The sequence below is a fragment of the Panthera leo genome, chromosome A3 (genome assembly GCF_018350215.1).
Source record: "Panthera leo isolate Ple1 chromosome A3, P.leo_Ple1_pat1.1, whole genome shotgun sequence".
Lineage (NCBI taxonomy): Eukaryota > Metazoa > Chordata > Mammalia > Carnivora > Felidae > Panthera > Panthera leo.
The window spans coordinates 64,281,744-64,308,365 of record NC_056681.1 but is presented as its reverse complement, the minus strand read 5'-3'; the positions used below and the strand labels follow the sequence as shown (position 1 = coordinate 64,308,365).

The 26,622-nt window shown below is 40.3% G+C and overlaps 1 protein-coding gene across 3 annotated transcripts in view; it reads right to left on the bottom strand.

Moving 5' to 3' along the window:
• CAMKMT (calmodulin-lysine N-methyltransferase) overlaps positions 1–26,622 on the bottom strand; it is a 404,726-nt gene that overhangs the window by 56,276 nt on the left and 321,828 nt on the right. For 2 of the 3 annotated variants that reach the window (XM_042932169.1, XM_042932168.1), the window contains exons 4-6: positions 7,436–7,496; positions 5,275–5,329; positions 4,150–4,213 (exon numbers count right to left, since the gene is read on the bottom strand). In XM_042932169.1, coding sequence (XP_042788103.1) covers positions 4,150–4,213; positions 5,275–5,329; positions 7,436–7,496 — 180 coding nt within the window. The remainder of the gene's footprint in view (positions 1–4,149; positions 4,214–5,274; positions 5,330–7,435; positions 7,497–26,622) is intronic. The other variant, XM_042932170.1, reaches the window with a different exon arrangement.

Below are 26,622 nucleotides of genomic sequence, written 5' to 3'. Positions count from 1 at the left end.
GATGCTTTACGGACAGAGCTACCCTGAAGCCCCTATATTGTAGAATTTAAATAACTGGAAGGAATCAAAGAATTTCTGCCCTGCAGATTTTCAATGTCTTTCCTATGTATAAATGTGCTCCAGCCAAGGCACAGTCCGAGTCCCATAAGAACAGGCACTTGGTTCGTCTTGTCCACTTCTACGTCTTTAGCACCTGAAATGGCGTGCAATTAATAGTGGTTGGGTTAGTTTTAATTAATTACTTAGATTAATTTATTACTTAAGTTAAATTGAATTTCCAAAGCCATTTATTGAGCTCCTACCCAGTATGAGGCACATGGAATCCATTAATGACTCAGCCACCAAACAGAAGTGCAGTTGGCACAGCTATTAGAGGAAGAGACCTGAACACAGGACGATGGCGTGGCGTTCCCAAGGTCTCAGCCATCCGCAGCACAGGCTGCACAGTCTACAGGAAGCTGAATTTATTAATTCCTCAAGTCAGGGATTCTGCTAATAAATAATGTTAAGCCAGGGGTAGCATCTTTAAAATGCACAGGAGATTTACCAATTTTTAGTGGACCCTGAGCTCGAGATCATGGTCCGGACTGTGCATGCTGGGGGAATAAGACGCCTGAGTCAGGAGCACAAGAAATGGGTCAACAAGCACTTCCACCGTCTGCAGATAATACACTTGATGTTTCCTAAGGATGGATCAAGGCAGGGTGCTTGTGTTGGGGGAATTAGTGAGTATACCAGAGAGGGCTCCTTAGTTCTGGGTGTTGTACTTTTATTCATGATGATTTGGAAGAGGCTTAGCATCGACAGTAATTCGGTATATCACTTCCCTCCCCTATTCTTCTGTCATTGTCATCACCAGCTATGAACTGTAGTGAGTAATTATTATCTGTAGGCACCGAGAGATTTCTTTCTTTATTACACCAAAAGGGCCACGCCAAAGCAGAGGGAATGCATTTCAAACTATTTTAGGTAAATTTGAGAGGTGGACGAACCAAAGGATCCCATTTCTAATTTATCTCTTGTTCTCTTTGGGCGCAGATACACATGGCATCTGTAAGGAGAGGGAGCTCTCAGGTAGAGGGGCTCTGGGTTAGACCCAGCAATGCAGTTTAAGGACCCAGGAGAACCTGAGGGGCACGTACCCATGAGTCTAAGAAAATATTTAGGACTCACAACATTCACTTATACCTCAAGTCTTAATCTCTTTTCAGATATCTCTGTTTAGTAGATCTCAAATCAACATCTAGCTTTCCAGGGTCAAGGGAAAGAGCTCTGAAAGACATAGCCAATCCATTTGATACATCTTAGGGAAGATTATAAATAACCTCACAACTGGTTGACATGCTTCTAGGAAATAAAGATTCAGAAGTCATCCATTCATTACATGTTAAAAAATAGAAATAACAGGAGATAAAAAGGAAATATCAAAACATGCTGTTTTTTTTTTTTTTTAAAAAAGGTAAAAACTAGAACTTTAATAAGCCTAAGAGACTAGAAAGTAAGATTCGGTTGGATTCATTAAATTCAGATGCCAAGAACAACAAAAATAATTTTTAAAATGATGAGAATAATATACAGGCCAATACTCAGATGTGATGTGCGATTGCCAGGTCGATTTTCAATTACATTTCACTGATGTATTCATTTGTTTCTTAATGTGCTCATCTTGCCCATTAAGAATAATTAGCAGCTTTGCTTAGAGATTTCCTGGCTTCTGGCAATGTTTCTCCCCCCCTTTTTTTTGTTGACATCCACTTTTACTTTTTAGAAAGTAATTTTTGGATAATATCCTACAACTGGTATATAATTTAGGCTTCCTAAAATTTTAAAGGAAAGATGTAAACAGTAATTTTTAAATGAATTTGTTTCGATCTATATGCATCAACAGTATGTGATTCAGTAAATTAGTTATTCTCACAGAAAGTGGGCACACAAATAGAAAAAAAAAATTTCATTCATATTAACCCTATTCAGGAAAACAGCTTACAACGAATGCCAATTGTAAGCTCTGTTAGCAAATCGAGAATAACATCGGTATTAAAAGCAGGAGAAACACATTGCCAATTTTTAAGGCTTTATGCATGCTTTTTTCTCTTAATTAAAAAAAAATTAGATCTAGTTACAAAAGAAAAAGGCACACACACAGAACAGCTGCATGATAAAAACTGAACTCCATCAGGAAAGTCCTGAGAGATGAAATAAAACACACTCCGAGTTTTGGTCTGCATCCTGAAAGGACCTACTTTATCTACATTGTAAAGTTCTTCCCCTCCTGCCCTTTGGCACCCCGCTATATTAAACCCATTGTAAAACCCAGCACAATAAAGCACTCTCAGGGCTGAGCTTCTGAGGACCAAATGTTAAAAATCCATTTTCTTGGGAGGGGGCTGTACCAATCATTTCCTTGAAAGGCCAGCAGAGTGAATACAGAATCTAAGATTTTTCCTCTCCGGTTTCAAGAGCTGGCATGGCATCTTTGCTGTTTAAAGCAAAGGTGTGTTAATTAATGACATTAGCATTGCTTCCCTTCTTTGGAAGCTCTGTACTTTAGCTCTCTAATAATTTTAGCACGATTAAATTTACATGCTGACTACAGATGTTCCTATAGCTTGATAAAAGTTCGCATTTGTTTCTGACGCTATTAAATGAGACACCTGCTGACTTGGAGGAAAACCTTGGGTTGCCGGGCCCAACCTGAAAGTTTCTGTGGCTAAATTGACCCTCTCTTGTCCAATAATCCTCCTCGTTTCCCCACCCCCACCCCCAAGGGGGGTGGGGGAACATCCACTGGGGCTGAGCCAGCATACCTGACTTCATCTCACTGTCTGTGTTCCCTGACATGCGAAGGAGGAGCACAGTGAAATGATACAGTGCAAGGCATAACTCAGAATAAAGCAGAGTGAATGAAACAGCACAGGCTCATCTCCGGGGATATTTTGAGAAACTTGCGACAGTCTGAAGATCATGATTAAAATCCTGCATCTTAAAAAAGGAAGCACCTTTTGTGATCTCTTTCCCTTGTGTGAAAGGCCAAGATTGTGATTGGCTGTTTTTCCTTCCCGAATTTTTTTTTTTTTTTTTTTTTTTTTTTTTAAGTCTGTCAAGCAATTAGCTGGGTGGGGCTCTGTAGAGCACAGAAGGTGCTGCGGAACAATATTAGCTACTGTGCTTCTCACATCCCCTTTCTCCTGTTCGAGCAGCCTGATAGAGCTGCTGCAAGTTTTGTTTAAAAAAAAAAAAATTACATAGCAGGGGTAGAAAAAGAAAATCGAAAACAGGCTTTATGTAAGAGGCCACAAAAATCAAAAGTGCTTTGGCATTTTAGGGGTCTAGAATTCACGTAAGTAGATTGCCTCCTTCATGATGCAAATGTAAGGCACACCAAAAAAATCCAAAGCAAATATACCTTCCACTTCGCCTCTCAATTTCTAACGGCTGTTAACTGCTCCTGAACAAGTCAGCTCGATTGCTAAAGTAGCCACAAATTATGCTTGCTTTCTTAGTTAAAGTACAGTTCAATTTTCACGAACTCTGTGTACATATTGGTAAAGCATAATCTAATATAATGGGGTTTGAACTGTAACAGCATAGCAGAAAAAAAAGAGATAGCTTTTATAATCCTAAATAAGAGGAAATAACGAAAGACTGATAGCTGTTTCCAATGGGGAGATACAGGTAACCCCTTAGCAATGAGAGTAGGTACCGTGCTACTTAGCACATAACGTTCAGTATCGAACGCAAGAAAGGTCATAATGAACATGAAGCTGGATGTTAATTTTTGCAAGCAATATCCAATATAATAAATATTCAGTTGTTTCTTTTATCCTGGTAAACTTCCGTGGAAATAAAAGGACAAGAATGCCTGGAAATTATTATGAAACAAATGCTCTTATTGCCTTGAGAGGTCCACAAATCATAGGCTCCTTTAACAAGAAGTGACTGTAAAAATCTATCGAGATAAAAGAAAAAAAAACAAAACAGTCGTATCCAATGAATCCCATATATCTCTACTTTTTCTTAATTACTTATCATGTGTGTGGGGGGAATTCTCTTTTAATACCCCATGCTGTCTTTCTTTATATCAATTGTTACTCAGCCGGGAAAAGGGAATGAGCACAACAAACCCGTTTTCTATCTGAATAAGGATACTTCTGATGGCCTTTTCATTCCCATCAGTTAACAGAACTTCTTTGACATCTGCAGAAATAGCAACCTGAAAAAAAAAAAAAGGAGCACAGCAAACAATGAGCAAATATGCTTGTCTGTGTGGAAGTGAAGACAGGAATGACAAGCCTTCAGTATCATGCTTCCTCACCTATTCCTCTGTAACAATCTTCAATCTTTTTCCATTTTATGTCTGCATTATTTTAATCATTCAATCAAATCAGTCAATACTTTTATCATTCCATTTGCGGGAGCCTCTATCTTGCTATCATTCTGTTCGGTAATTGCATTGTGACAGCGGATGATGGTATTCTGAGAGGCTTTCATTTGTGGGCTTCTGTTTATCTAGTAGAGCCATCATACAAGGCTGTCTGTCACTCTGCCTTTCAGCTCGCTTCTGTCTGACTGCCTGATGCCCTTCATATAACTTTGCATTGCAGGCAGATGGCTTTGTGAGGGTAATTTTTTTGTGAGCTTTGACATGCTCGCACATTGGGCTGTAACCTCGACACATTGTGTAAGAGCGACAGGTTTGTCAAATGCCAATCAGTGTAACAATATGCTTTTATTTGTAGAGACATAAAAACTTGTCTAATGCACTGTGCTGCTACATAATATCTCCTGAATACATGACTCAGAACCCAGAGAATGGGGAACGACGTTCCTGAATGGCCAATCTAATTCAAAAGAATCTAATTACTGAGCGCTCTGGATCATGTTTGTTGGTGTAATAATGCAGGCAAAACATTAGCAGCTATATCATGGTGCTCCAACTGTGATTCGCCGGGCTATTCCTGTATCTTAGCAAATGGGACTATAATCTGAAAAAAAAAAAAAATGCTTTCGCTATGGCAAAGAAAGACTGCGCGAGGCCTGGAATGTCACAACAAGCGATATTGACTACACTGAGGTAAAATGTTTCTGCTCATCGAGGCAACCATAAAATCAATATGATCCGAAAGTAAGTCAATCTAGAAGGTCTCTCAAGACCCGGCAGCTTGACCGCAGCTGATGCTGTTGACGGTTCTCTGACCCAGCAGTTGGAGGCCCTGGAACATTTTTCCTTTTGTTCCTCCCTCTGAATGGGATTGGAATTGAGAAAAGACCTACCATGAGCCCAGCCAAGCATGTCATGCCACCCCCTAGCTCACACACAGCAAGGTCCCTGAAAGAGAGAAAAGAAATGGTAGAACCCATACAAATTAGATGAAAATGGTCAGAGAGATATATATGTTACAAGAACAAATTGCCATCTGCAGTAAGAACGGCACTACCAGGAAGTTGTAGAGACATGACTAGGCTACCTCATGTTGCTTTGCGTTTTAAAAATAATTATGAAATAGAAAAGTCACAAAGCAGGCAAATCAGTGGGGGTTCCCTCATTAGTGTTCACTGCAACATTACCACCGCTGAGCTGAAAAATCTGAGAAGGTTCCCTTTTTTTCCCTTGTCAATGGCGCTGTCTTTTAGAACTAAACTAGCTAGAGTAGCAAAAGATAATTGTTAGGAAAGGATAACACTGTTAATCCACATTCATTCCTTCAAAAACAGTTAGACAAGTAAATGAAGAACATATATGAGTGTGTATATACCTATGTTATAGTCACACACACACAACACACACACAAATAAATGCAATCTGGAATTAAAAAAAAAAAAAAAATGGAAACCAAACTGAAACATTTTGGAAAGCCGAACCGCCCCCATAAAGAACAATTACACAAAGAGCATTTAGCAATTAACACTTAAATCACAACTGACCCCAAGACAACACAGTGAATAAACAATGCGGGGGCATAATATGGTTAAGCCAGCGAACCCGGGCTAAAGTAATGACCGGGCTCTGACTTTGCCGCTCCAAAGTAAAGCTAAAGCGGTTCAGAGTTAAAGCGGACAGTCTAGGGTGGCACTCGGCACTCACCTTCCCCTTTGTGCCTACATATTAGCCCTCAACGTGTGACATTCTTGCCCTGGCCCACAGCTCGATGATTGGAGCTCCAGTCAAGCTTACGCACAGCGAGAAGAGCCAAATGCCGGACTCCCAGGGCAGCTTTGTGGCCCAAATTCAATACTGCCCTGCTGTTATTTTATATGCTTAAACCCTTAAGATTGTTGCATCTTCCCAGGTTGGGAAGTTTATCACCTCCACAGGGGAAAAGAAAAAGAGAGAGAGAGAGATAACTGAAAGGGAGGGAGAGGTGCAAAGAGGGGGAAGAGGAAGAGAAGAGGCCAAACGAGGATGTTCATATTCTGAAATGCACTTAATGGGCATTTAGTTGTTCAAAGCAATTATAGACTGGTTGGTAAATATGGGCCACAGAGCTTCAAAAAATACATATTATTGACCCAATCTTGTAAGTACATATTGTTAAAACACACACCATGATCTCTAGTGACTTGTCTGGAATCATAATGGGCTATTCAGGGAGTATATATTAGATGACTTTTATTAAATGAGAATTAAAATGAAAAACCTGTATTTTCTGGGTCTACCAAACATTTTTAGAATTTTTAAGTAAAAGGAGGTTTTTTCCCCCCTTTTTCCTAAATCCCATCCATGGGTTTAATCTATAATGCACACTGACAATTGAAAACAGTTATTTCCATAGCATGAGTTTGTAATAGTAATTTATATTTTACAAATACATATTGTTAGGTATATAAAATACCTTTAAAACCAGGGCTGGGATGGCATCTTTAAATAAGAGCTGTGGGGTATATATTTATCAAATATTCTGCAATGATTTCCCTAGCAGAAGTTTAAAGAATGTCCTGATTGTGGTTTGGTTTTTTTTTCTTTCTTTTCTTTTCTTCTTCTTTTTTTTTTTTTTTTTTGACCTTCACAATCAGTAAGGATTGATTGGAGCTTCACTTTTGTTTCCCCAAAATCAAAGTGAAATAAAATGCCTTGAGTGGAAATCAAAAGCCTTTGACATATAGCAAAAAGCTTGCTGTGCAATATTAGTACCCAAAGGCAATTCAGATTTCTTTTTCAGAAGCAACATGTTTTCACCATGAACTTTTTTTCCTTTCTTTTTATTTCTTTCTTTCTTCCTTCCTTTCTTTTTTCTCTTTCTTTCTTTCTTCCTTCCTTCCTTCTTTCCTTCCTTCCTTCCCTCCTTCCTTTTTTTCCTCTTTCCTTCCTTTCTCTCTTTCTTTTTTACATGTTTCTAACAACTTAATTTGAAGAATGCAATCATGGCAATCGTTAACATGCAGATACAATATCCACAAGGGGCTAAAAAATATCTTTTTAAGTGCAGCTTTGTACCTGAATATATGACTGTGCTTGAGGCAGTAGTAAGCCAAAACCTCTTCAGATGGCCAGATGCCTGGAAAACACAAGAGGATACACTTTTTGATTATAGGAGTCTGTTCTATAATCATTCTCGTAAGAAATTGCTTTTAAAAATAATGTTCAGCACAAGGTATTTCCACCTGAACCAAACTTAACATAATTATTACTTGTAATATGTCATATCACATGGGTTTCTTTTGTTGTTGATTATAGCTCCCTTCCCAGATAAACAGTAAAATATCCTAAATAGATTTTACTACATTTCAATCACAATAAGAGAGCAAAAACAATAACAATCAAATTACAAATATTAAAAGTTCAATTTTAATGGGATTTCAGGTAGATAATCTTGTACACATGAACATTCTTCTCAGCCAATCCATAAGCATCAGTTGAATACCTACTATTTATGCAGCCCATATGAGGCAAAAATAAATGAAAAAATCACTTGCAAGGAGCAAAGAAAAACCCCAGAGGTCATTATACTTTTTTCTTTGATTCCATCCTAATCTTTTCAAACATGCACAATGATTTCCTTTCTGCAATTAGAAATATCAAACTGGAGATTAAAATTAAGAACTTTAAATTTCACCAACTTTTGGCACATCTTTAAATTTAACAATAATCCTCCCCACTAAAGTCCATGTATGGGCATTTTCTAAAATCATCTCTTAGAAGTCATTTATTTTGACGACTTATATAGTCTTCATGAATGAATGTGAATTCCTTAAAAATAAAAAGACAAGCATGGAAATGACAGTTTCTAGTGGTTATCACAGGATGGTAGGGTTGCAAGTGCTTTCAATGTGTTTCCTTTACACTTTTTTATATTTTCCAAAGATTTTCACAACGAATGTGAATCACCCCTATGATCAGAATTAACCATGGTCTTATGTTTTCCCCAAGGGGCCAGACTCAAAGCTCAGGCAGGCAGGGCACCAGCATCTCGCTCTGCCTGAGGTTGAGAAGGCTCTGCCTTCCCGAGGAAGAGCAGTGAATGTTCACCGCCTTAGCACTAAACGCTCTTCTAATGGGTCTGGATGCAAAGCTGAAACACCTAATGAGCATTAAATTTTTTTTCTCTCCCAGCTGCCTCTCCAGCTTCAAAGAGTGAGAAATCCGAACATTTCAGAAAAGAGGATGGCAAAGAAATGGTAAGTAAAAGCCTAAGGGAATCAATGGGTAAATATAGGGACAGCAAAGACAGTGACCCCACAGAAGCATGTGCCGCAGGAGAGTCCAGTCAAGTGTGCTCAACAAGTTCAGCCTCCATGGTATTTCTAGTAGAAACAACAGTTTGGGAGAGAACAAGGTCCCCAGCAAGAGGCGTTGGAGTCGTATTTATGAGGAAAGTCAGAAAGGCAGTGGAGTAGGGCAGTTAAGACCACAGGTGCTTTGGAACCAGACTCGTTGGGCTCCACTCCCAGCATGTTGGACTGCATGCCCTAGCTGAGTAACCTTGGGTAGTTTACTTAACCTCTCTGTGCCTCAGGTTCCTCATCTGTAAAATAATGTAATTGTAGTATCAATTTCACAGAATTGCTGTGAGGATTAAATACATAAAATACACGATATGTATGTAGAACAGTTTCTAACTTATAATGAGCTCCAAGAAAAATTCATCGTCAAATGTGACTCTCCTGGGGCACCCAAGCGGCTCAGTCGGTTAAGCATCCAACTTCGGCTCAGGTCATGATCTCACGGCTCTTGGGTTCGAGCCCCGCATCAGGCTCTCTGCTGTCCGTGCAGAGCCGGCTTTGGATCCTCTGTCTCCCTCTCTCTCTGCCCCTCCCCCGCTTGCTTGCACGCATGTATGAGCTCTCTCTCTCTCTCTCAAAAATAAATAAAACGTTAAAAAAATAATGTTATTCTCCTGAGAAGGGGGACAAAAGAGTAGAAGAGAGAATATGTGGACCCCAGACAATTATCCCAATGACAGAACAGATGGAGAACATTTTTGTCCTGCTCCTGCCCGTGAACGTTGCCACACCCCAAAGTCCTTAATACCTGGCATACCTCCACATAAAAAGAACTCCATAAAGACTAAAGCACATAATAAAATTTTCCAAAGGAAGAGCCCAAGACAGTATTCTACACCATGTGCGTATAATCACCAGAATAATAAATTTCTTTATGCCTTTAGTAGATGGTTTTGAGGTTTTAAAAAATAATCATAGGGGAAGGGTATTTAACTAAAATTCAAGCTTTGATTAAGTACAAAAATGTGACTTCTAAAATGCATAGTCTTTCAAGAGAGTTTTATAATTTTCTCAAAAAATTATAGAGGTTGATTTTTAACTAAATTAAATACAAAAATATGTAGAACAAAGTTAATAAAATCACCTAAAATTCCACCACTGCTATATAACCCCTAGTATCATTTTGGACATCATTCCATAAAAAGCTCTCCAAGCAGGGGCGCCTGGGTGGCTCAGTCGGTTGGGCATCCGACTTCACCTCAGGTCATGATCTCATGGCTGGTGAGTTCGAGCCCCGCATCTGGCTCTGTGCTGACAGCTCAGAGCCTGGAGCCTGCTTCAGATTCTGTGTCTCCTTCTCTCTCTGCCCCTCCCCAACTTGTGCTCTGTCTCTCTCTGTCTATCAAAAATAGATAAATGTAAAAAAAAAAAAATTAAAAAAAAAGATATTTTACACAAATGGCATCTTATCGTGCAGGTATTTGGCAATCTGATTCTGCCCCACTCAATATGTGATGGATAACTTCTGATGACAATAAAAATCTACTTGCATCATAATTTTAAAAAAAATTTTGGGGGCGTCTAGGTGACTCAGTCAGTTAAGTGTCTGACTTCAGCTCAGGTCATGATCTCACGGCTGGTAGGTTCAAGCCCCCTGTCAGGCTCTGTGCTGACAGCTCAGAGCCTGGAGCCTGCTTTGGATTCTGTGTCTCCCTGTTTCTCGGCCCCTCCCCTGCTTGTGTTCTGTCTCTCTCTGTCTCTCAAAAATACATGTTAAAAAAAATTTTTTTTTTTAAATTTTTAATGTTTATTTTTGAGAGGGAGTGCGCACAAATGGGGGAGGGGCGGATAGAGAGGGAGACAGAAAATCCGAAGCAGGCTCCGTGCTGTCAGCACAAAGCCAGACGCGGGGCTGGAATCCACGAACTGTGAGATCATGATCTAAGCTGAAGTTGGAGGCTCAACTGACTGAGCTGCCCAGGCACCCCACATCATTGTGTTTAAAGACTTCCTAGGGATTTTATGTCTGCATCATAATTTATTTAGCTAGTTTCCTCTTGATAGAAGTTATTTTGAGTTCTTGATATAATGAGATTATAAACCGTGGTACAACGAAGACACATTTTTTTCCCCCAATTGTGGTTTTTCTTCATAGGTCAAATGCCCAGAAAAGGGAAATCTGGTCAAAAGCTAAGTACATATCACATTGTGATATATCAAACTGTCCTCCCCTAAATTTGTACCAAAATATACCTCCAAATAAGAGTGTTTACTTCCTCAAAGCCTTGCCAAGATGAGATTTTGACAACGTATTTTATCTTTCCGAATGTATTAAGTTTTTGAAAGTGATCTCAGTGCACATCAAAACCACAATGAGATACCACATCACACCTTCTAGGATGGCTATAACCAAAAAGTCAGACGATAGCAAATGTTGGCGACGATGAGGAGCAATTATGTAAAATGGTAAAGCCACTTTGGAAAACAGTCTAGCAGCTCACCAAAAACTTAAATATAGACTTAACATATGGCCCAATAATTCCATTCCTAGGAATGGACTCAAGAGAATAGAAAATAGGTCCACACAAAAATCTGTACTCATGTACATGTAGCAGCATTCTTCCTCATAGCCAAAAAGCAGAAGCAACTCAAACGCCTATCAACTAGTAAGCACATAAGTAAAATGTGCTATGGCCATGCAATGGACTATGACTTGGCAATTAAGACATGAAGTATTGATTCATGCTACTACAACACAGATGGAACATGAAAACATTATGCTAAGTGAAAGAATCCCAAAGCAAAGAACCATGTGCTACATGTTTCCATTTACATGAAATGCCTAGAATAGGCAAATTCATAGACACGATATAGAGTGGTGGTTGTCTAGGGCTGGGACGGTTGAGAGTAAATGTGGAGTGACCTTTTACCAGTGAGGAAATATTCTAGAATTGATTGCGGTGATGGTTCCACAACTCTGTGAATATACTAAAAACCACTGAGTGAACTGTGTGGTATGTGAATTATATCTCAATAATGTCATTATTTAAAAAAGTTTTCTCATTCCTATTTGTGGAAACAGTGGCCTCTTTTTTAAAGAAATTTTTAAAGTTTATTTATTTTGCTAAAAAAAATGTTTTTTAAACGTTTATTCATTTTTGAGAGACAGAGAGAGACAGAGCATGAGCGGGGAAGGGGCAGAGAGAGGGAGACACAGAATCCGAAGCAGGCTCTGGGCTCCAAGCTGTCAGCACAGAGCCTGACGCGGGGCTCGAACTCATGAACTGTGAGATCATGACCTGAGCCGAAGTTGGACGCTCAACCAACTAAGCTACCCAGACACCCCTCTTTATTTATTTTGGGAGAGAGGGTGGGGGAGAGTGAGCAGGGGAGAGGCAGAGAGAGAGGGAGAGAGAGAATCCCAAGCAGGCTCTGCGCTTACAGAGGGGCTTGAATCACAAAACATGAGATCATGACCTGAGCCAAAACCAAGAGTCAGGACACTTAACTGACTGAGCCACCTAGGTGCCCCTATAGGATTTTATTTTTAAAGAACTTATCCAGAGTTTAAAGAGCCATTGAGTTCCATGAGAATGATCAAGACAAACAGCAGTACCCATCCCCTCTGACCCAGTCTTTCTCCTTTCTCAGAAACTAGTATTTCCAATTCTTTTAGTTGATGCTTCTGGCAATTACTTCCATATTTCTACATATGTGTGTATTGTTACTTCTTGATTTTTCAGTTTCAGGCAAAATCTGTTGACCCCCACTATGGAAGATAAGCATTTTTCACTTTCATGTACACGCCTCTCCCCATGCCACACACACCATGCTCCTTTTCCATCCACTATCACCGTCTTCCTATCATAGATATATTATAATTTTGGGAAGATCACTACTCTTTGTCAATTCCCTTATGGCCATGAAATAATACCGAGCCATGTAGTAAACTATGATTGCTTTTCCTCTCATGTACAACTTTCTTTCCTGTGGAGTTTATAATTGTCCATTTTTTTTCTCATTTGCTAAGATTTTTATTCAATCTCAAAATCCAGTTGTCAATTTCCCCTCTCAGTACATTCATTCACATCAAGTATTCTTTTTTTTTTTAAGTTTATTTATTTATTCGGGGGGTGGGAAGAGAGAGAGAGAGAGAAGGCACAAGCACACAAGCAGGGCAAGGGCAGAGAGAGAGAAGGAGAAAGAAAACTCCAAGCAGGTTCCGCACTGTCAATGCAGAGCCTGACATGGGGCTGGATCCCATGAAGCATGAGATCATGACCTGAGCCAGTATCAAAAGTTGGACACTCACTGAGCCACCCAGGTGCCCTCACATCAGGTATTTTATCAACCTCATGAGGAAATCTCTCCTGGTGCCTTCTGATCTGCCTTTGTCTGGAACGAATGCGCCCTATGCATGGTGCACAGCTGATCCCCTAGAATCAGTCTTCACTATCATTCCAGGCTCTCTTTTGCCCTTTTGCTGTATCTCATCTCTTGTTTCTCTTTCCTTTGTCTTCTTCTCTTGGTTTACTTCCTCATTTTAATGCAACATATCCTCCAGTAGTTTCTTTGAAAAAGTGTGTGGGAAGTAAATGTTTGGGAATTTTCAGGATTCAGTGGGTAATTTCAACCTGGAAACTTGATGTTCTCAGATCCTCTAAAGTTTTTTGGGAAGTTCCGTTGATGATTTCCTGACCTCCATTTTTACCTGTCCTATTTCTCTGGAACTCTTGCTATTTGGATGTTGAATCTCCTGAACTCATCCTCTAATTTTCTTATCTATTCTTCCCTGCTTTCTAGTTCTCATTGTTTTCTACTTTCTTGGAAATTTCCTCAACTTTATCTCCCAACCCTTTTATTGTTCTTTTCATTTATGCTATTGTTGTTGGTAGTTCTCTGAATATTTCTTTTTTAGAACATCTTACTCTTGTTTCAAGAATGCAATCTTTTAAAAAATTATTTGACAATATTAATTAGTTTCTTTTAGGTTTTCTGATCCTTACATAGTCTGTTTTCTTCATGCTATTGGTTTTGTTTGTGTGTTTGTTTTTGCTGATGTTCATTGATTTGGGTACCTGTCACATTAAAAGGTTTCCTCAGATAGCTGGTAATTCTTTGTTGTTTGCTTAAACATAGTCATAGAAAGATAAAAAGCTGGTTGGAGATGAAGACGGCCGAATGGGTGGGCACGGAGCGGAGTGTGGGTGGCTCTGTGTATGCTCACCCAATCCTTCCAGCCTGCTTTTGGTACTCTCTCTGATTTCAACTGTGCCTGGTGTTCCTTAATCTAAAACCCTTCAGTTTAACCCTCTCCAGAGAACAAATCTCTTCCACTAGGGGTACAGAAGAGGAAGTTACTCAGCAGACTGGAATAGGGATGTAACTGCTTTATAAACAGCTTTCAATCAGTCTTCCTTATTTTAGCCCCCTTCAACTCCTACTTTTACAATTGCCCCAATTTCTGAGCCTTTCAAAGTTTCAGATGTATGAATTGGTTTGCTTCTCAGCTTTCTCAACTGCTGGCTTTCTCAAATCTGCTAAGTCAGTGACTTCTCATCCACCTGCTTCCCAGGTTCCAAAATTATGTTGTTATATGCCCCCTCATTCTATCATCCTTGTGTGTTTAGGTCTTAAAAACATCTCTCTATAGTGGTTTACTACAGTTTCTCAAAGGAAGTGATTTTAACGCATTGTTCAACCCCCATGTTTACCTGAAATCCAGAAATGTCTGGTCTTTTGAAAGTAACTGTTTGTGGGATAATTCTGGAACCCAAGACATATAGTAACGGTTCTTATCTCTCATAAGGTACATTTTAGTATAAATGCTTTAAGGTCTGAGTGGTGGGGTTTCAGTATGCATCCCAGGAGAACAGTGACTAGAAGGACTTCATGCAACAGAGAGAAACTCATTGGAAAAGTGATGAGGACAAATTAAAAAAAATTTTTTTAAATGTTTATTTATTTACTTTGAGAGAGAAAGAGACGGGGGCAGAGAGAGAGGGAGAAAGTTAAAGAGTCCCAAGCAGGCTCTGCACCACCAGTGCAGAGCTAGATGTAGGGCTTGAACCCATGAACCACGAGACCATGACCTTAGCCTAAATCAACAGTCGTATGCTTAACTGACTGAGCCACCCAGGCACCCCTAAATTTTAGGAGGACATACAAGCCAATGACATGAATGGGGAGGTTTTTCTCATGCTCAAGATTTTTATCGTCCTTTAATAATACTGTAGGACTCTATCAATCAATTATAGGCATTTCTGCTATATGCTTGACATCACCCATTGAGACAGAGAAGAATGACCAAAGTGGCATTTAGAGTAGCTAAAGCATTGATCCCCCAAAAAGCATCACAAAATATTTTAATTAATGACTTATTCTAGATAACTTGTTTCCTAAACACATGTCATGAATTAGGATACTTCCTTAGAAGTTATTTGAAGGCATATAGTTCTCTATGCCTTAGTGTTTTCTATATAAATTGAATTCATTTAACTCATAGGGGAAAAGTCTTCCTTCATCCACTGGGCCTCCATAAAAGCATTAGTTAAACAAGAGCTCTGTTTGGAAGAAAAAAAAAAAGAATACTATATTATACTTGGGTTTCCATGGTCATTTGATTTCATTCCATTTTCTTTCAAACAAAGGATTGGTTCCCTGCAGATGCTTCTGTCAGAACGGGGCCTGCTGGATATGACAAACTTCAGAAAGCTGTAGCCAGCCAACACGAAAATAAGAAAAACTAGCTATCCATGTAGCAATAATGAGGGGGGAAAATGACAATGCGATCTATTTTATGCATGCAATCACTTTTTTGTTGTGGGTTAAGTAGCTAGTTTAGAATTATTTTAAATGCCAACTTTTATAGTCAGTCTGGAAACAAACAATAAATCCATTATTAACCTGAGGGCTGAACAAATCTTGAAACTAACTATGTGGATGATAAGAGATAGGAGTCTCTAACTGAGCGTGGGTCCTCCTAGATCACTTGCATCTGAGAGCTTTTTGCTTCCCCAGAGTTCACGTTAAAGGAAAGTCCTAAGACTCTGCCAGATGGCACTGGACCCACAGCACTGCTGTCTCTTGCTTCTCACTCTAACAGCTTGTACTTGGCCCATGGGGACAACACACCCAGCTCGTGAAGCAGAGAGATGGCTTTCCTCTGATCAGCTGATAAGGCACCCAAGCAGCAGCTTTCTTTACCCTCCTCAAATGAAAGGGTCACGTCCATTACACAGGAGTCAGAAGTAAAGCCTCTCTCAAATCTGAGAGGAGGCCAGCACACCCTTAGCTAAGCTGTTGACTCTTCTGTAAGAAGAAGCACACCGGCAGGTGTTACGAAAATGAAAATCAGCTAATGTGGAATGGGTAGGTAAATCTCTTGGACTGTTTTCAGTGTTTATACTCTGACTCCTCTTCCTTAAACATTTCTGCTTTGTCACTAATATTTCGACCCAGAGTGGAAATCCAAAAGAGGACTACAGAATGCTCCATAAATATTTTGGGGGCACCTCCTACATCTCAGGCCCTGTGGATCGGCAGAGAATGAGACAGCCTGGTAACTGGAGCTTCCGTCTAGTTAGAGGAGATACTAAATAAATGATTACACAATTAATGTGCCTAAGTATAATTATAATAAAGGCTATGTTGGAAAAATAGAGGGTACTTCTGAAAACATATCATAGGGGACCTGACTTGGCTGGAAGGGAGGTTGGGAGGAGTCCATCAGGGAACACTTCCCTGCAGAGATGGCATGAAAAGCCAAGTAGGGCAGGAAGAAGGGGACAGATGAAGGGAATGGTCCATAGTAAGGAAGCCCCATGAGCGAAAGCTCTGAAGAGGAGAACAGTTCGATATTCTAGGAATGGAAACAGGGTCAGTGGAGCTGCAGAATATATGAGAAAGGAAGACAGCAGTACCAGGCGAGATTGGAGGTGTGGTCGGGGGCCAGATGCCACAGGCTCAAAGCCACATTAAGAATTGCAAATTGCGCCTTAATATAAATAATACATTTTAAGCAGCAGAGTGGTATGATCAGACTTACATCTTAGAAGATTTTAGATTACTCTAAAGAAAACATATTGAAGAGGGGCAAGAGGAGGCAGCGAGAAACTGGGTAGGAGGCTACCACAATGACCTAGGTGAGCACTGACCGTGGCCTGGGTGATGGTTAGCAGAGATGAAGAAAAGTGGGAAGATATGAGCTATATTCAGAAAGTACACTGACAAGACTTAGTAGTTAATTAGATGGAGGGGACGGTAAGAGAGAGGAAAGTGTCAGATATGACTTAGGTTTGTGTCATGGATTAGTAAGTAGGTGGGTGATGCACAGCAAATGCATAGAGGATTTTCTTTCAATTTCATATGAACCGAGGAGGCCGGGTTCATGGTACAAAAACACCAGCTAGTGGTTTGGAGTCTGATTCTGGCTCTGTCACTGATAAGCTATGTGATATTGGGAAGTGATTTAGCCTTTCTGAACTTCAGTATCCTCATCCCCAAGAATCTAGGCTGGGGCCAGATTATGCCTAGGAGGACTTTAAGCTATAAAAAGTTGTAATAAAAAACCAGATTTCATGCTCCAGACTTAAGAGTCCAGTTTGAGGACTGGCTCTGACGGTTGTGTGACCTTGGGCAAGCTTCTTAAACTTTCTAAGCCTCCATGGAGGAGGGCACTTGTTGGGATGAGCACTGGGTGTTGTATGGAAACCAATTTGACAATAAATTATATTAAAAAAAAAAACAACCCGGGGCACCTGGGTGGCTCAGTCGGTTGAGTGACTGACTTGGGCTCAGGCCATGATCTCACGGTTTGTGAGTTCGAGCCCCGCGTCCGGCTCTGTGCTGACAGCTCAGAGCCTGGAGCCTGCTTCCGATTCTGTGTCTCCCTCTCTCTCTGCCCCTCCCCCACTCACGCTCTGTCTCAGAAATAAACATTAAAAAAATTTCTTTTAAAAACCCAAACTTTCTAAGCCTCATTCATTCTTTATTCAACTTATAATTATTGGCAGCCAGGCCTGTTCTAGAAGCTGGAGATCCAGAAATGGTTAAAACAAAGCCCTTGCCCAAATAACTTCAATAGGGGCAATAGGCAGTAAACAAGATAATTTCAGATAATGATTAATGTTGTGAAGAAAATAAAACATCAATGAAATTAAAAAATAACTACAGGGTGGGGGGGGGGGGGTATTGCTACTTCAGCCAGCATTGTGCAATGCCTCAGTTCTCTCACTTATTAAGTTCCAGCAGTATAAGTACCCACTCAGCATGGCTGTAAGGATTAAATGAGATAATATCCGTAAGGCACTTAGAACGGTGCCTGGCACATAGCAAATTGTTTTATAATGTTAGCTATGGTTGCCGCTGCTTTTTGTCATTGTTATTATTTTGACATATTTCTATCCAGGAAATTTTATCAACCTTGATTATACTTTTATAATACTTCCAGTGGGATTATGATTCCTAAATTGATAAAAAAAAAAAAAATCAACCCAAAATCAACCCAAAACTGAACTGGGGGAAAATTCACCCTAGCTTTGGGAACTTCGAAAAACGACTGTACATAGAATTCCATAAAAATGGGCAATACTTGTGGGCGCCTGGGTGGCTCAGTCGGACTTCACCTTAGGTCACGATCTCACGGTCCGTGAGTTCGAGCCCTGCATCCGGCTCTGTGCTGACAGCTCAGAGCCTGGAGCCTGCTTCAGATTCTGTGTCTCCCTCTCTCTCTCTCTGCTCCTCCCCTGCTCACGCTCTTTCTCGCTCTCAAAAATAAATAATCGTTAAAAAAATTAAAAAAAATTTTTAATTGTCTTCCTGCTCTGACCCATTAACAGACTTGTTCTGAACAATAAACTACAAGTGCAGGCCTCCCTGTTTTGTGGAGCCAGGTCACAGAGAACACGGGTCCATCTGGATGAAAGGGAATGTCTGCGTAGTTGGGTACAGCGAGCTGGCGGACGCCTGCCCCGTGACGTTCCAACATTTATTGAATGCTAAGTATCCTCTCCTCGTATACTAAGCGGTATACGAGGAAATCAAGGGACAGAGAGGTTATGAAAGCCTTCCCCCCAAATCAGACAGATATTTTGTCATGAAGTTAGAATTTGAACGCAGGTAATCTGACTCTAGTGAATGCTGTTAGTGTTAGTTTTTATTACCATTAATTAGCAGCATCACTAATTGGACACTCACTGCTTCACAAACACTGGGCTATTTGCTTTATATAGATTATCTCATTTAATCCTTAAAACAGCCCCGTAAGGTATGTACTATCATTACGGCCAGCTAAGGGGCACAATGAGGTTTGCTGACGCACACAGATCTGAAGTGGCTTTGCTCAACCTCCAGGGCCCGGTTTCTTAATCACTACCCTGTATTGCTCGAACCCTAGTGGTTGGTCCTGAAATCCAGGGAACTAGTTTCTAGTTCTCATGGCTGTCAATAACTAATTTTAGGACTTTGGACAAATCATATTTGGGCTCTAGCTTCAAGAATAAAATGGAAGGGTCAAATTGATTTCTGAGGCTTCTTCCAACTCTTAAATCCAGTGGCTATATAGATCATTGTATTTGTGCGTTTCCAAATGAAACCTGTAAAATGGTCAGTGGCTCTAGCCCACAACATTTTAAAGAAATTCGATTCGTTTAAATATTTTATTTGTACTATAGTATCAAATCTAAAGGAAATATTTTAGTTAGGATTCAAAATGGTCTCAGAAGTCAAACCTTCATCACCTATTTTAATTGAATTAGCACTGCCTTTGTTAATTCAACCTCATAGCTTCAGAAGAGACTGCTCTATCATTGTATTCTGGTGGCAATAGCTTTTTTTTTTTAATTTAGTTAATCCAGCATATTAATAACAACCTCCTCGAGTATAATTTTTCCTCTCCAATACTGAGCAGGGTTCTCAGATAAATACCGTATTTTTTTCCCTCCTATTTTCTCCTTGTCTGGGTACCAACCACCCTTGGGGCAGAAGAAATGTTCCCGAAGTCTCAAAGCACAAGTACGACAGTATCTCCGAGTGCAATCTTTCTGGGCTTAGACCAGAAAATGCTCCATCCCCGTTGGTCAGAGAGGATGTCAGAAAGTGAGAACAGTCATGTCTGGCAAAGGAACACCCAGAGAGCTCCTAGCAAGAGAAGAAACATGGCCTGTGTTCCCCTAGAAACAGCACATTCTCCTCATAGTTAAAGAGAGAGAGAGAGAGACAGAGAAGACAAAGAAAGACACAAAGAAAAAGAAAGAGAAATAAAACAGGGAGATTTTCATTGCCAGTTTTACTTTAAGTAACACCCCCCACCAAGACCTTGCTGTGCTCAGTGTCCTCAGAGTGGAGTGACCAGGCTATCATTTTAAGGAGAGCACCCTTTTTCCTTTTAATATAGGACTGTGTTGTGTCTTGAAGTCATGTGAAAGCAGCAAGGTGTCAAAGTAGAACAAAGAAGAAAGTATTAGGGGGCGCCTGGGTGGCTCAGTCAGTTAAGCATCCAGCTCTTGATTTTGGCTCAGGTCATGATCTCATGGCTCATGAGTTCGAGCCCCGTATCAGACTCCGTGCTGACAGTGCAGAGCCTGCTGGGGATTCATTCTCTCTCTCTCTCTTTCTCAAATTAAAAAAAAAAAAAAAAAAAAAAGATTAAAAAAATTGTTTAAGTATTAGAAATAATTGTTATTTTTCCTTATCTTAGGCACTGAGTCACTTCACCAGCTCAGACGCACACTTCTTACGTGGCACACCAAAGAAAAGTAGAGAGTGAGACCCCCCCCGGCACCCCCCCACCCCGTCTTAGTCACTTATGATTTGTGAACTTGATTTCTGAAGCAGCTTTCTACCTTGGGGTCCGGATTTATCTCACTTCTAGGTGAATGCTAAGACTGAATTCCAAACAAATGGAAAGCCTTGTGCTCCAGGCAGACTACATGCTCTGCGCATTTATGAAAGCCTCCCTGGAGAGAAAATGGTATTCAGGGGGTGCGTGTCACAGGTGCCAAAGCAAAGTGCATCTATTAAACGGCCCTGGTGTTAGGCTTTTTAGGCAGAACTTATTTATTGAGCAGTGTGGTTTGGAAGGTGCACATCGTAGTGTTTCAAAACTGCCTTCGTTCCAAGTTCCTCCTCTTAGGCCTGCGAGGGGGTGGGGGAAAGAGAAAGCCCGCCTCCCCTTCTTACGGCAGGAATTGCCATTAGCAAGTTCCAGAAGGAAAAACATCATTAGGCAAATTGACGCCGTAGATATGGCAACATCTCTGTGTGCTGAGGGTGTTGAGGTGCGGTCTCAACTCACTTTAAACAAACCGCTCTCTGCCATTCTATCTGAAAGTAAACGTGTGGTGTTCAGTGTTCAGATCGCGCATACACACACACACACACACACACACACACACACACACACACACACACATATATATGAGTTGGCAGAGAATCTCAGCTGTGCAAAATGGCCTGCGTCTGTCCTTCCGGGCTCCCTGCTCATCGTCATTCATTGATACAAAGGAAACATGACGGTCTGCTCTCCAGAAATTTCTGCTGCTGTCCAAACTTGGGCAGCTCACTGCAACTAATGTGGAAATAGAGTGCGAAGCACGTCCTGGCTGTAAACACAGCGGTCTTGCTCTGTCAGGGCCATCCACAAATGGCTCCAACCAACTTGTACGATTGTCTTTAACACCTTTGTGTATTTTTTAAAGAAATGAATTTGATTTCATTTTCCTTCCCCAGGTTTCAAATAGTCATTAAAAATTAAACAACACCGGGAAAGGCTTTTGTGATTATAGCCTTCATTCTCCTGCAACAAACTGGATCTATAAATTTACGTACCATTGTAGATGTAAATTACAAAATTTATATTCAACTATATTAAAACATCTATTCCAAAAATGATTACCAGTTGTGAAAAGCAGACAGGCTTATCACTTGCTGTCAGTTGTTCATGTCTAGTTAAGCAATAACGTGCTAAAACTGCTCTTTTGTTTTGTGTAAGAATTTTGGCAATAGAAGAAATGAACGCTCAGTTAATAAAAACTCAGGCTGCTTTTTGCTTTGATGGAGGAAGCAGCTGCCTGTTTTCATTTGCTGCAGAGCAGCAAAACCCATCAATATAATAAGCAGCTTAGATGCACCCATCCACAGCATCTGTAAGGATATAGGGCTATTCGCTCAAAACCAATCCCTGGTTTAATTTTAACAAAGATGTGTCTGACATATTTGAAAATGCATTATAATAGGTTTTGAAACATGAACAATTTCCCTTTCTTTTAAATACTTTTTCCGGATTTGAAAGGTTAGTATACATAGCTGAATGATAGCAACGATAAAAAGCTGTCCAAACGGTGAGGCCATCCTAAAACAAGGGTAGTAAAGGGAGCAGATCAAGAGGCAGCTATTTGGTCCCCTTCAGAATGGGAATCATTCATTTGAATGTGATTTCACTCATTTATTCATTCAGACAAATATTTATTGAATCCTTACTGTGTACTGAATTGGGCTGGATACTGAGGCCACCTTTCTTACTCTCAGTGAGTTCACCCTTCAGGGGAAAAGATGGGCACAAAAAAACCATAAAGTGAAACAATGGCGCAGGCACAGTGATGTTAGATGTGCACCTTCTGCTACCTCTGTTTTTTTAAAAAAATCAAATGGGTAGAGAACACAGAGGGAACGAACATGAAGAAATTGAAAATCAAATACTGTCTCCTCTATTATACAGTCACACACTTCATTAGACATTCCTTTAAGGAAACTGAATTATGTTTAAACACATGTCAAACTGTTTACTAGTGTAGCCAAGAATTATCACACTTTGGATAAAAGTTTTATGATTTTAAGTTTCGTTTGGACAGCCTCTAGTTTTACAGCAACCACTAGATACCTTTACATGATCGCGAGTATACCACACGGCAAGCCTAGTAGAAAACACAAACTTTCAAATAACTTAAAATGGGATACAGTATGCTTTGGCTAATGAACATGCTATAGGGATTTATTTTATTTTATTTTATTTTATTTTTATTTTATTTTATTCATTTCATTTCATTTCATTTCATTTCATTTCATTTCATTTCGGTGCTGGGGGCATTCCAAAAAGTCAGATAATTCTAAATCCTCCTCTTCTAATTCAATATCAGATAAGTGGGCATTTGCCCAGGATCGGCTAGGGACCCGTTGGATGGTATACATAAGTGTAGGGTTAGCCATCAGCTTCTCAGGATACAAAATTTAAATGAGCAGAAACATTGAGGAAATGCTCCCATAAGTGAGAGCTAAGGGTGTTCTCATTCAAACATGCGCATTGTGAAACACACATACCTGGGTTTTAAAAATAGAGTTTTAATTTTGAAATAATGTCAGATTTACAGAAAAGTAAAAAGTTGCTGAAACAGTACAGAGAGTTGCTGGATACACTTCATCTGGTTTCTCTCCTTATCAACATCTTAACATCGATCAAAACTAAGAAACTGACACTGGTACGTTCATATTACACTATATCCATGGGTTCGTTTTTAATGGGAGGGTAACTATTCAAGTGGAGAGCTAGGCAGGTGTCTGTCAGAAAGCCAAAATTTAAGCCTAAACGACAATACTAGCATCTATCATATGTTTCCTTCCCTTAATTTTCTTCCTTCTTCTCAAGTTACTCTAAAGAAATTCGTATCAGATTTAAGAATTAAAGCAGGGCACAAAATGCATATAACTCAGGGTTAAAAAAAAAAAATCTGACCCCATCAAGGGAACTGTGTAGTCCAGCTTCCCCACTACATTATTGAATGGGCAGAATATTACTTCTAAGTCATTATTCACATAGAAATTCTGATTGCCCCTATTCAATTAATACTTTCATATCACAGTGTGATATGGACCTTATAACCAATCTTGTGGCAGCATGAGTTAAGAACCACAAAGAAGTCAGAGGTCATTATTTTTCAGCCATTCAGAATGTTTATAAAGCATTCACTACGCACCCTCTCCTCTCTGTGCGTGCTTTCTTACCCCCTCTGCTCCACTGCTTAATGGCTGGGCACAATGCTTCCAGAATCCTGCAAAGATTCATGGGCTCCATACTGGTTAATGGTAGTCTCTCCAACAGCAAGTTGGAAAAGACACCTTTGGGGAGATACCCTGTAGCTACAAAGAGTGGTTGCCATAGACCACGAGAAGGAAATGTCCGTTGTTAAAGCCACCCAGTCTATGGCATTTTGTTAGGGCAGCACACATTGGCTGAGACAGTGGTCAATGGTTCGTGCCTGATATTTGAGTGAACACTCCCTCTCTAGCTCCAGTACATTCTAAGCTGAAAGAACTCCCTCCCTAAAACATACACAGGACCCACAGCACAGACAGAGCACAGCCATGGCCCCAGTAGAGCCCTTCACTCTGCCTAGTCCTTTCTGCCCCCCCTTGATTCCTTCAGTGTCCTCTCTATCCCTCTCATTATCTCTCCGACTTCTCACTTCAATCTCGGCTAAAGTTTTAGCCTCCGCTTTCCAGTTAAAAGAATTCACAATAGAAAAGCAAACATTAATCACACTCTGATAAAGACATTTTGCTGGTACCGCCTTCAAGGTTTTATAAAAACATTTTAATCTGCTTCTTTGTTATCTTGAAACAGAAACTCCTTGAGGGCAGGGAGCTCATTGCTTCTCTTACCTCTCTGTGGCATGTTTACATGATGCATGTGAAGGCATGCTGAAATTGTGTACAGCAGTAGCCAAATGTTCTAAAGCTGGAAATCACAACAATAAAAAAAAAAATGAATCCCTTTTCTTCTGCAAAATCTAATGTTGAGCTTTATATGATGGATCTCCTCAGGACCTGAGTCTAGCTGTAAATGCAATCATGGGTCAATTCTTGTGTGGATAAGTTTCTAATTGCACTCAATCCACTTTCACTGGCTTTCTTATCTATATCCACAATCTGCAGGGCTGGCAGGACAATTATCACCAGAAGACAGGATAGATGCTCTGGGGAGCAAGGCTGTCCTGGGCCTGAAAGGTACATGCTTACAAGGTTCCAGGCCAGCAACAAAGAATCCACATTCAATAGGCCATCTTTCTTTAAATCAATCCTTTTGCCTCATTCAGCAGAGCACGTGTCGTGAGTGCTCATATCTGGGGTTTATCTGTGGATATCTACAAACAGGCAGGTCTCTAATCATAGTAGCCTGGAATGAGTCCCAGAATGGGCCCTTTAAGTGACTTGAGATAGAGAAAATGGTTCTCTTTTCTTTTCATTCTTTCCCTCCTCCTTATTTTATTTTGACCTCCCCCCCACCTTTTTTTTTGCTTTGATGAAATTTATAACCTTAACCCACAGAGCAAAGTGTTTTCTCCGAGAATCACAACTCTTGGAGAAGGGCCTTCGAAATAAACTATTTAAACTGAACTATTGCTCTAAAGTTGACACCACAATCATCTTTCTGTTGGGAAAAAGACAAAATTCTAGAGCCGTTATATTTGTCACTGGCCTTCTCACACCAGGACAAACTGGTGCATTTAAGTTGAGATCAAAGTGCACGGGCTGAATTGCTGGGAGTGGAGAAGTCATCATGGTCTCTCTGGACTCACGCTGGACTTCTCAGGACAGAAAGCAGATTTCCTTCTCTCTCCAGCAGCAAAGAGTTCATGTTATCGTGAACCCCATCATTCCTCCTCCTTGGCCCCACCCGCAACACATGATTGAAAAGGGGACTTCAAACCCAGACCATTTCATTTAGACTGGCAAATATTTTTCATTTGTTCATGTTGCCCAAGCACTGAAGAGATTTTGGCTGACCAAGTGCTATAATCGAGGTCTAAATTCATGCCATAATTGACACGGGAAACAACCTTTTGGGAGAATATAAACCAGTGTTGACCTACCGTGAGACTACTTAGCTACTACTTTTCCTGGGAGCTTCAGAGAAATTTCGATTTATGAAGTAAGGCCCAGAGAATTAGGGGACTTGCTTGTTAGCCTTGGCTAGTCAGTGGCTCAGCTTCAGTTAGGACCTCAGTTCCCTAATTCCTCTCCTTGGTTCTCTTTGCAGAGGAAGAACTGGGGCAGCAGAGCAGGAAAGACATCGTCGGTTGCATTTGCATTTTGTGGAAGGATGTTACCTTCCAGGTGGAAATCGGTATTTGAAGAGATGAATCTTACTCCTTCCAATTTCGACATATTCGCAGACTCTCAGGAATCAAATGTGAGTCTTGTTGGTTTTTATTTCTCAACGAACAGTTTTGTGGAAATACGCACTCTCTCCAAACCATACCGCGACATCCTGGCTGGAGGAAGAGGCTATAGATAACATTCAGCTGCAGCCCACCTAATGGTGGAACCTCTGAATTGAGGCCAGGAAGCAATGAATAATCTTCGGAAATAGTGACCCCTTTCTCCAGAATTACAATGATTATGTGCCTTGTTTTATAAAATTGGGCTTCTGTTTGTTTTCAGGAACTTTATTATCCACGCGGTCATTATTCTCGCTTACTCAAATGTCCCCCATGCAATTTGCCTTGCAATTAAGAGTTTGCAGCAGATCCCAGCTATTCTTTTGATTCCCAGCATTCCAATCATAATAAAAGTAATTTTATTTTATTTTGTTGTGTCTCAGGAGGGGAAATCATGTAATGTATACAATTTTCACACACACTACCGTGTTGAGAAATGTAATTTTCTGCGTATTCTCTTCTAAGAATATTTTCCACGTTCCTGGATTGTCTCTGCACTCAGAAACGGGATTGAAATCTCCACTTTGGTATTTATCTGAGGCTGTGATAGCTCAGTCGTCTGCCGCCGAATGCCAAGATAGAGGGAATCTCATCATCCAGAGACCAGCTGCATGATGGGCAGTTAATAGATATATCAAACCTTAGGATATATGCTAAGCTGAAGAGATGATTGGTTGGTTGATACACTGATTGATTAGCATAGGGAGAATGGGTTTCTTCTTGACAACCTAAGATTATGCTTCAACTA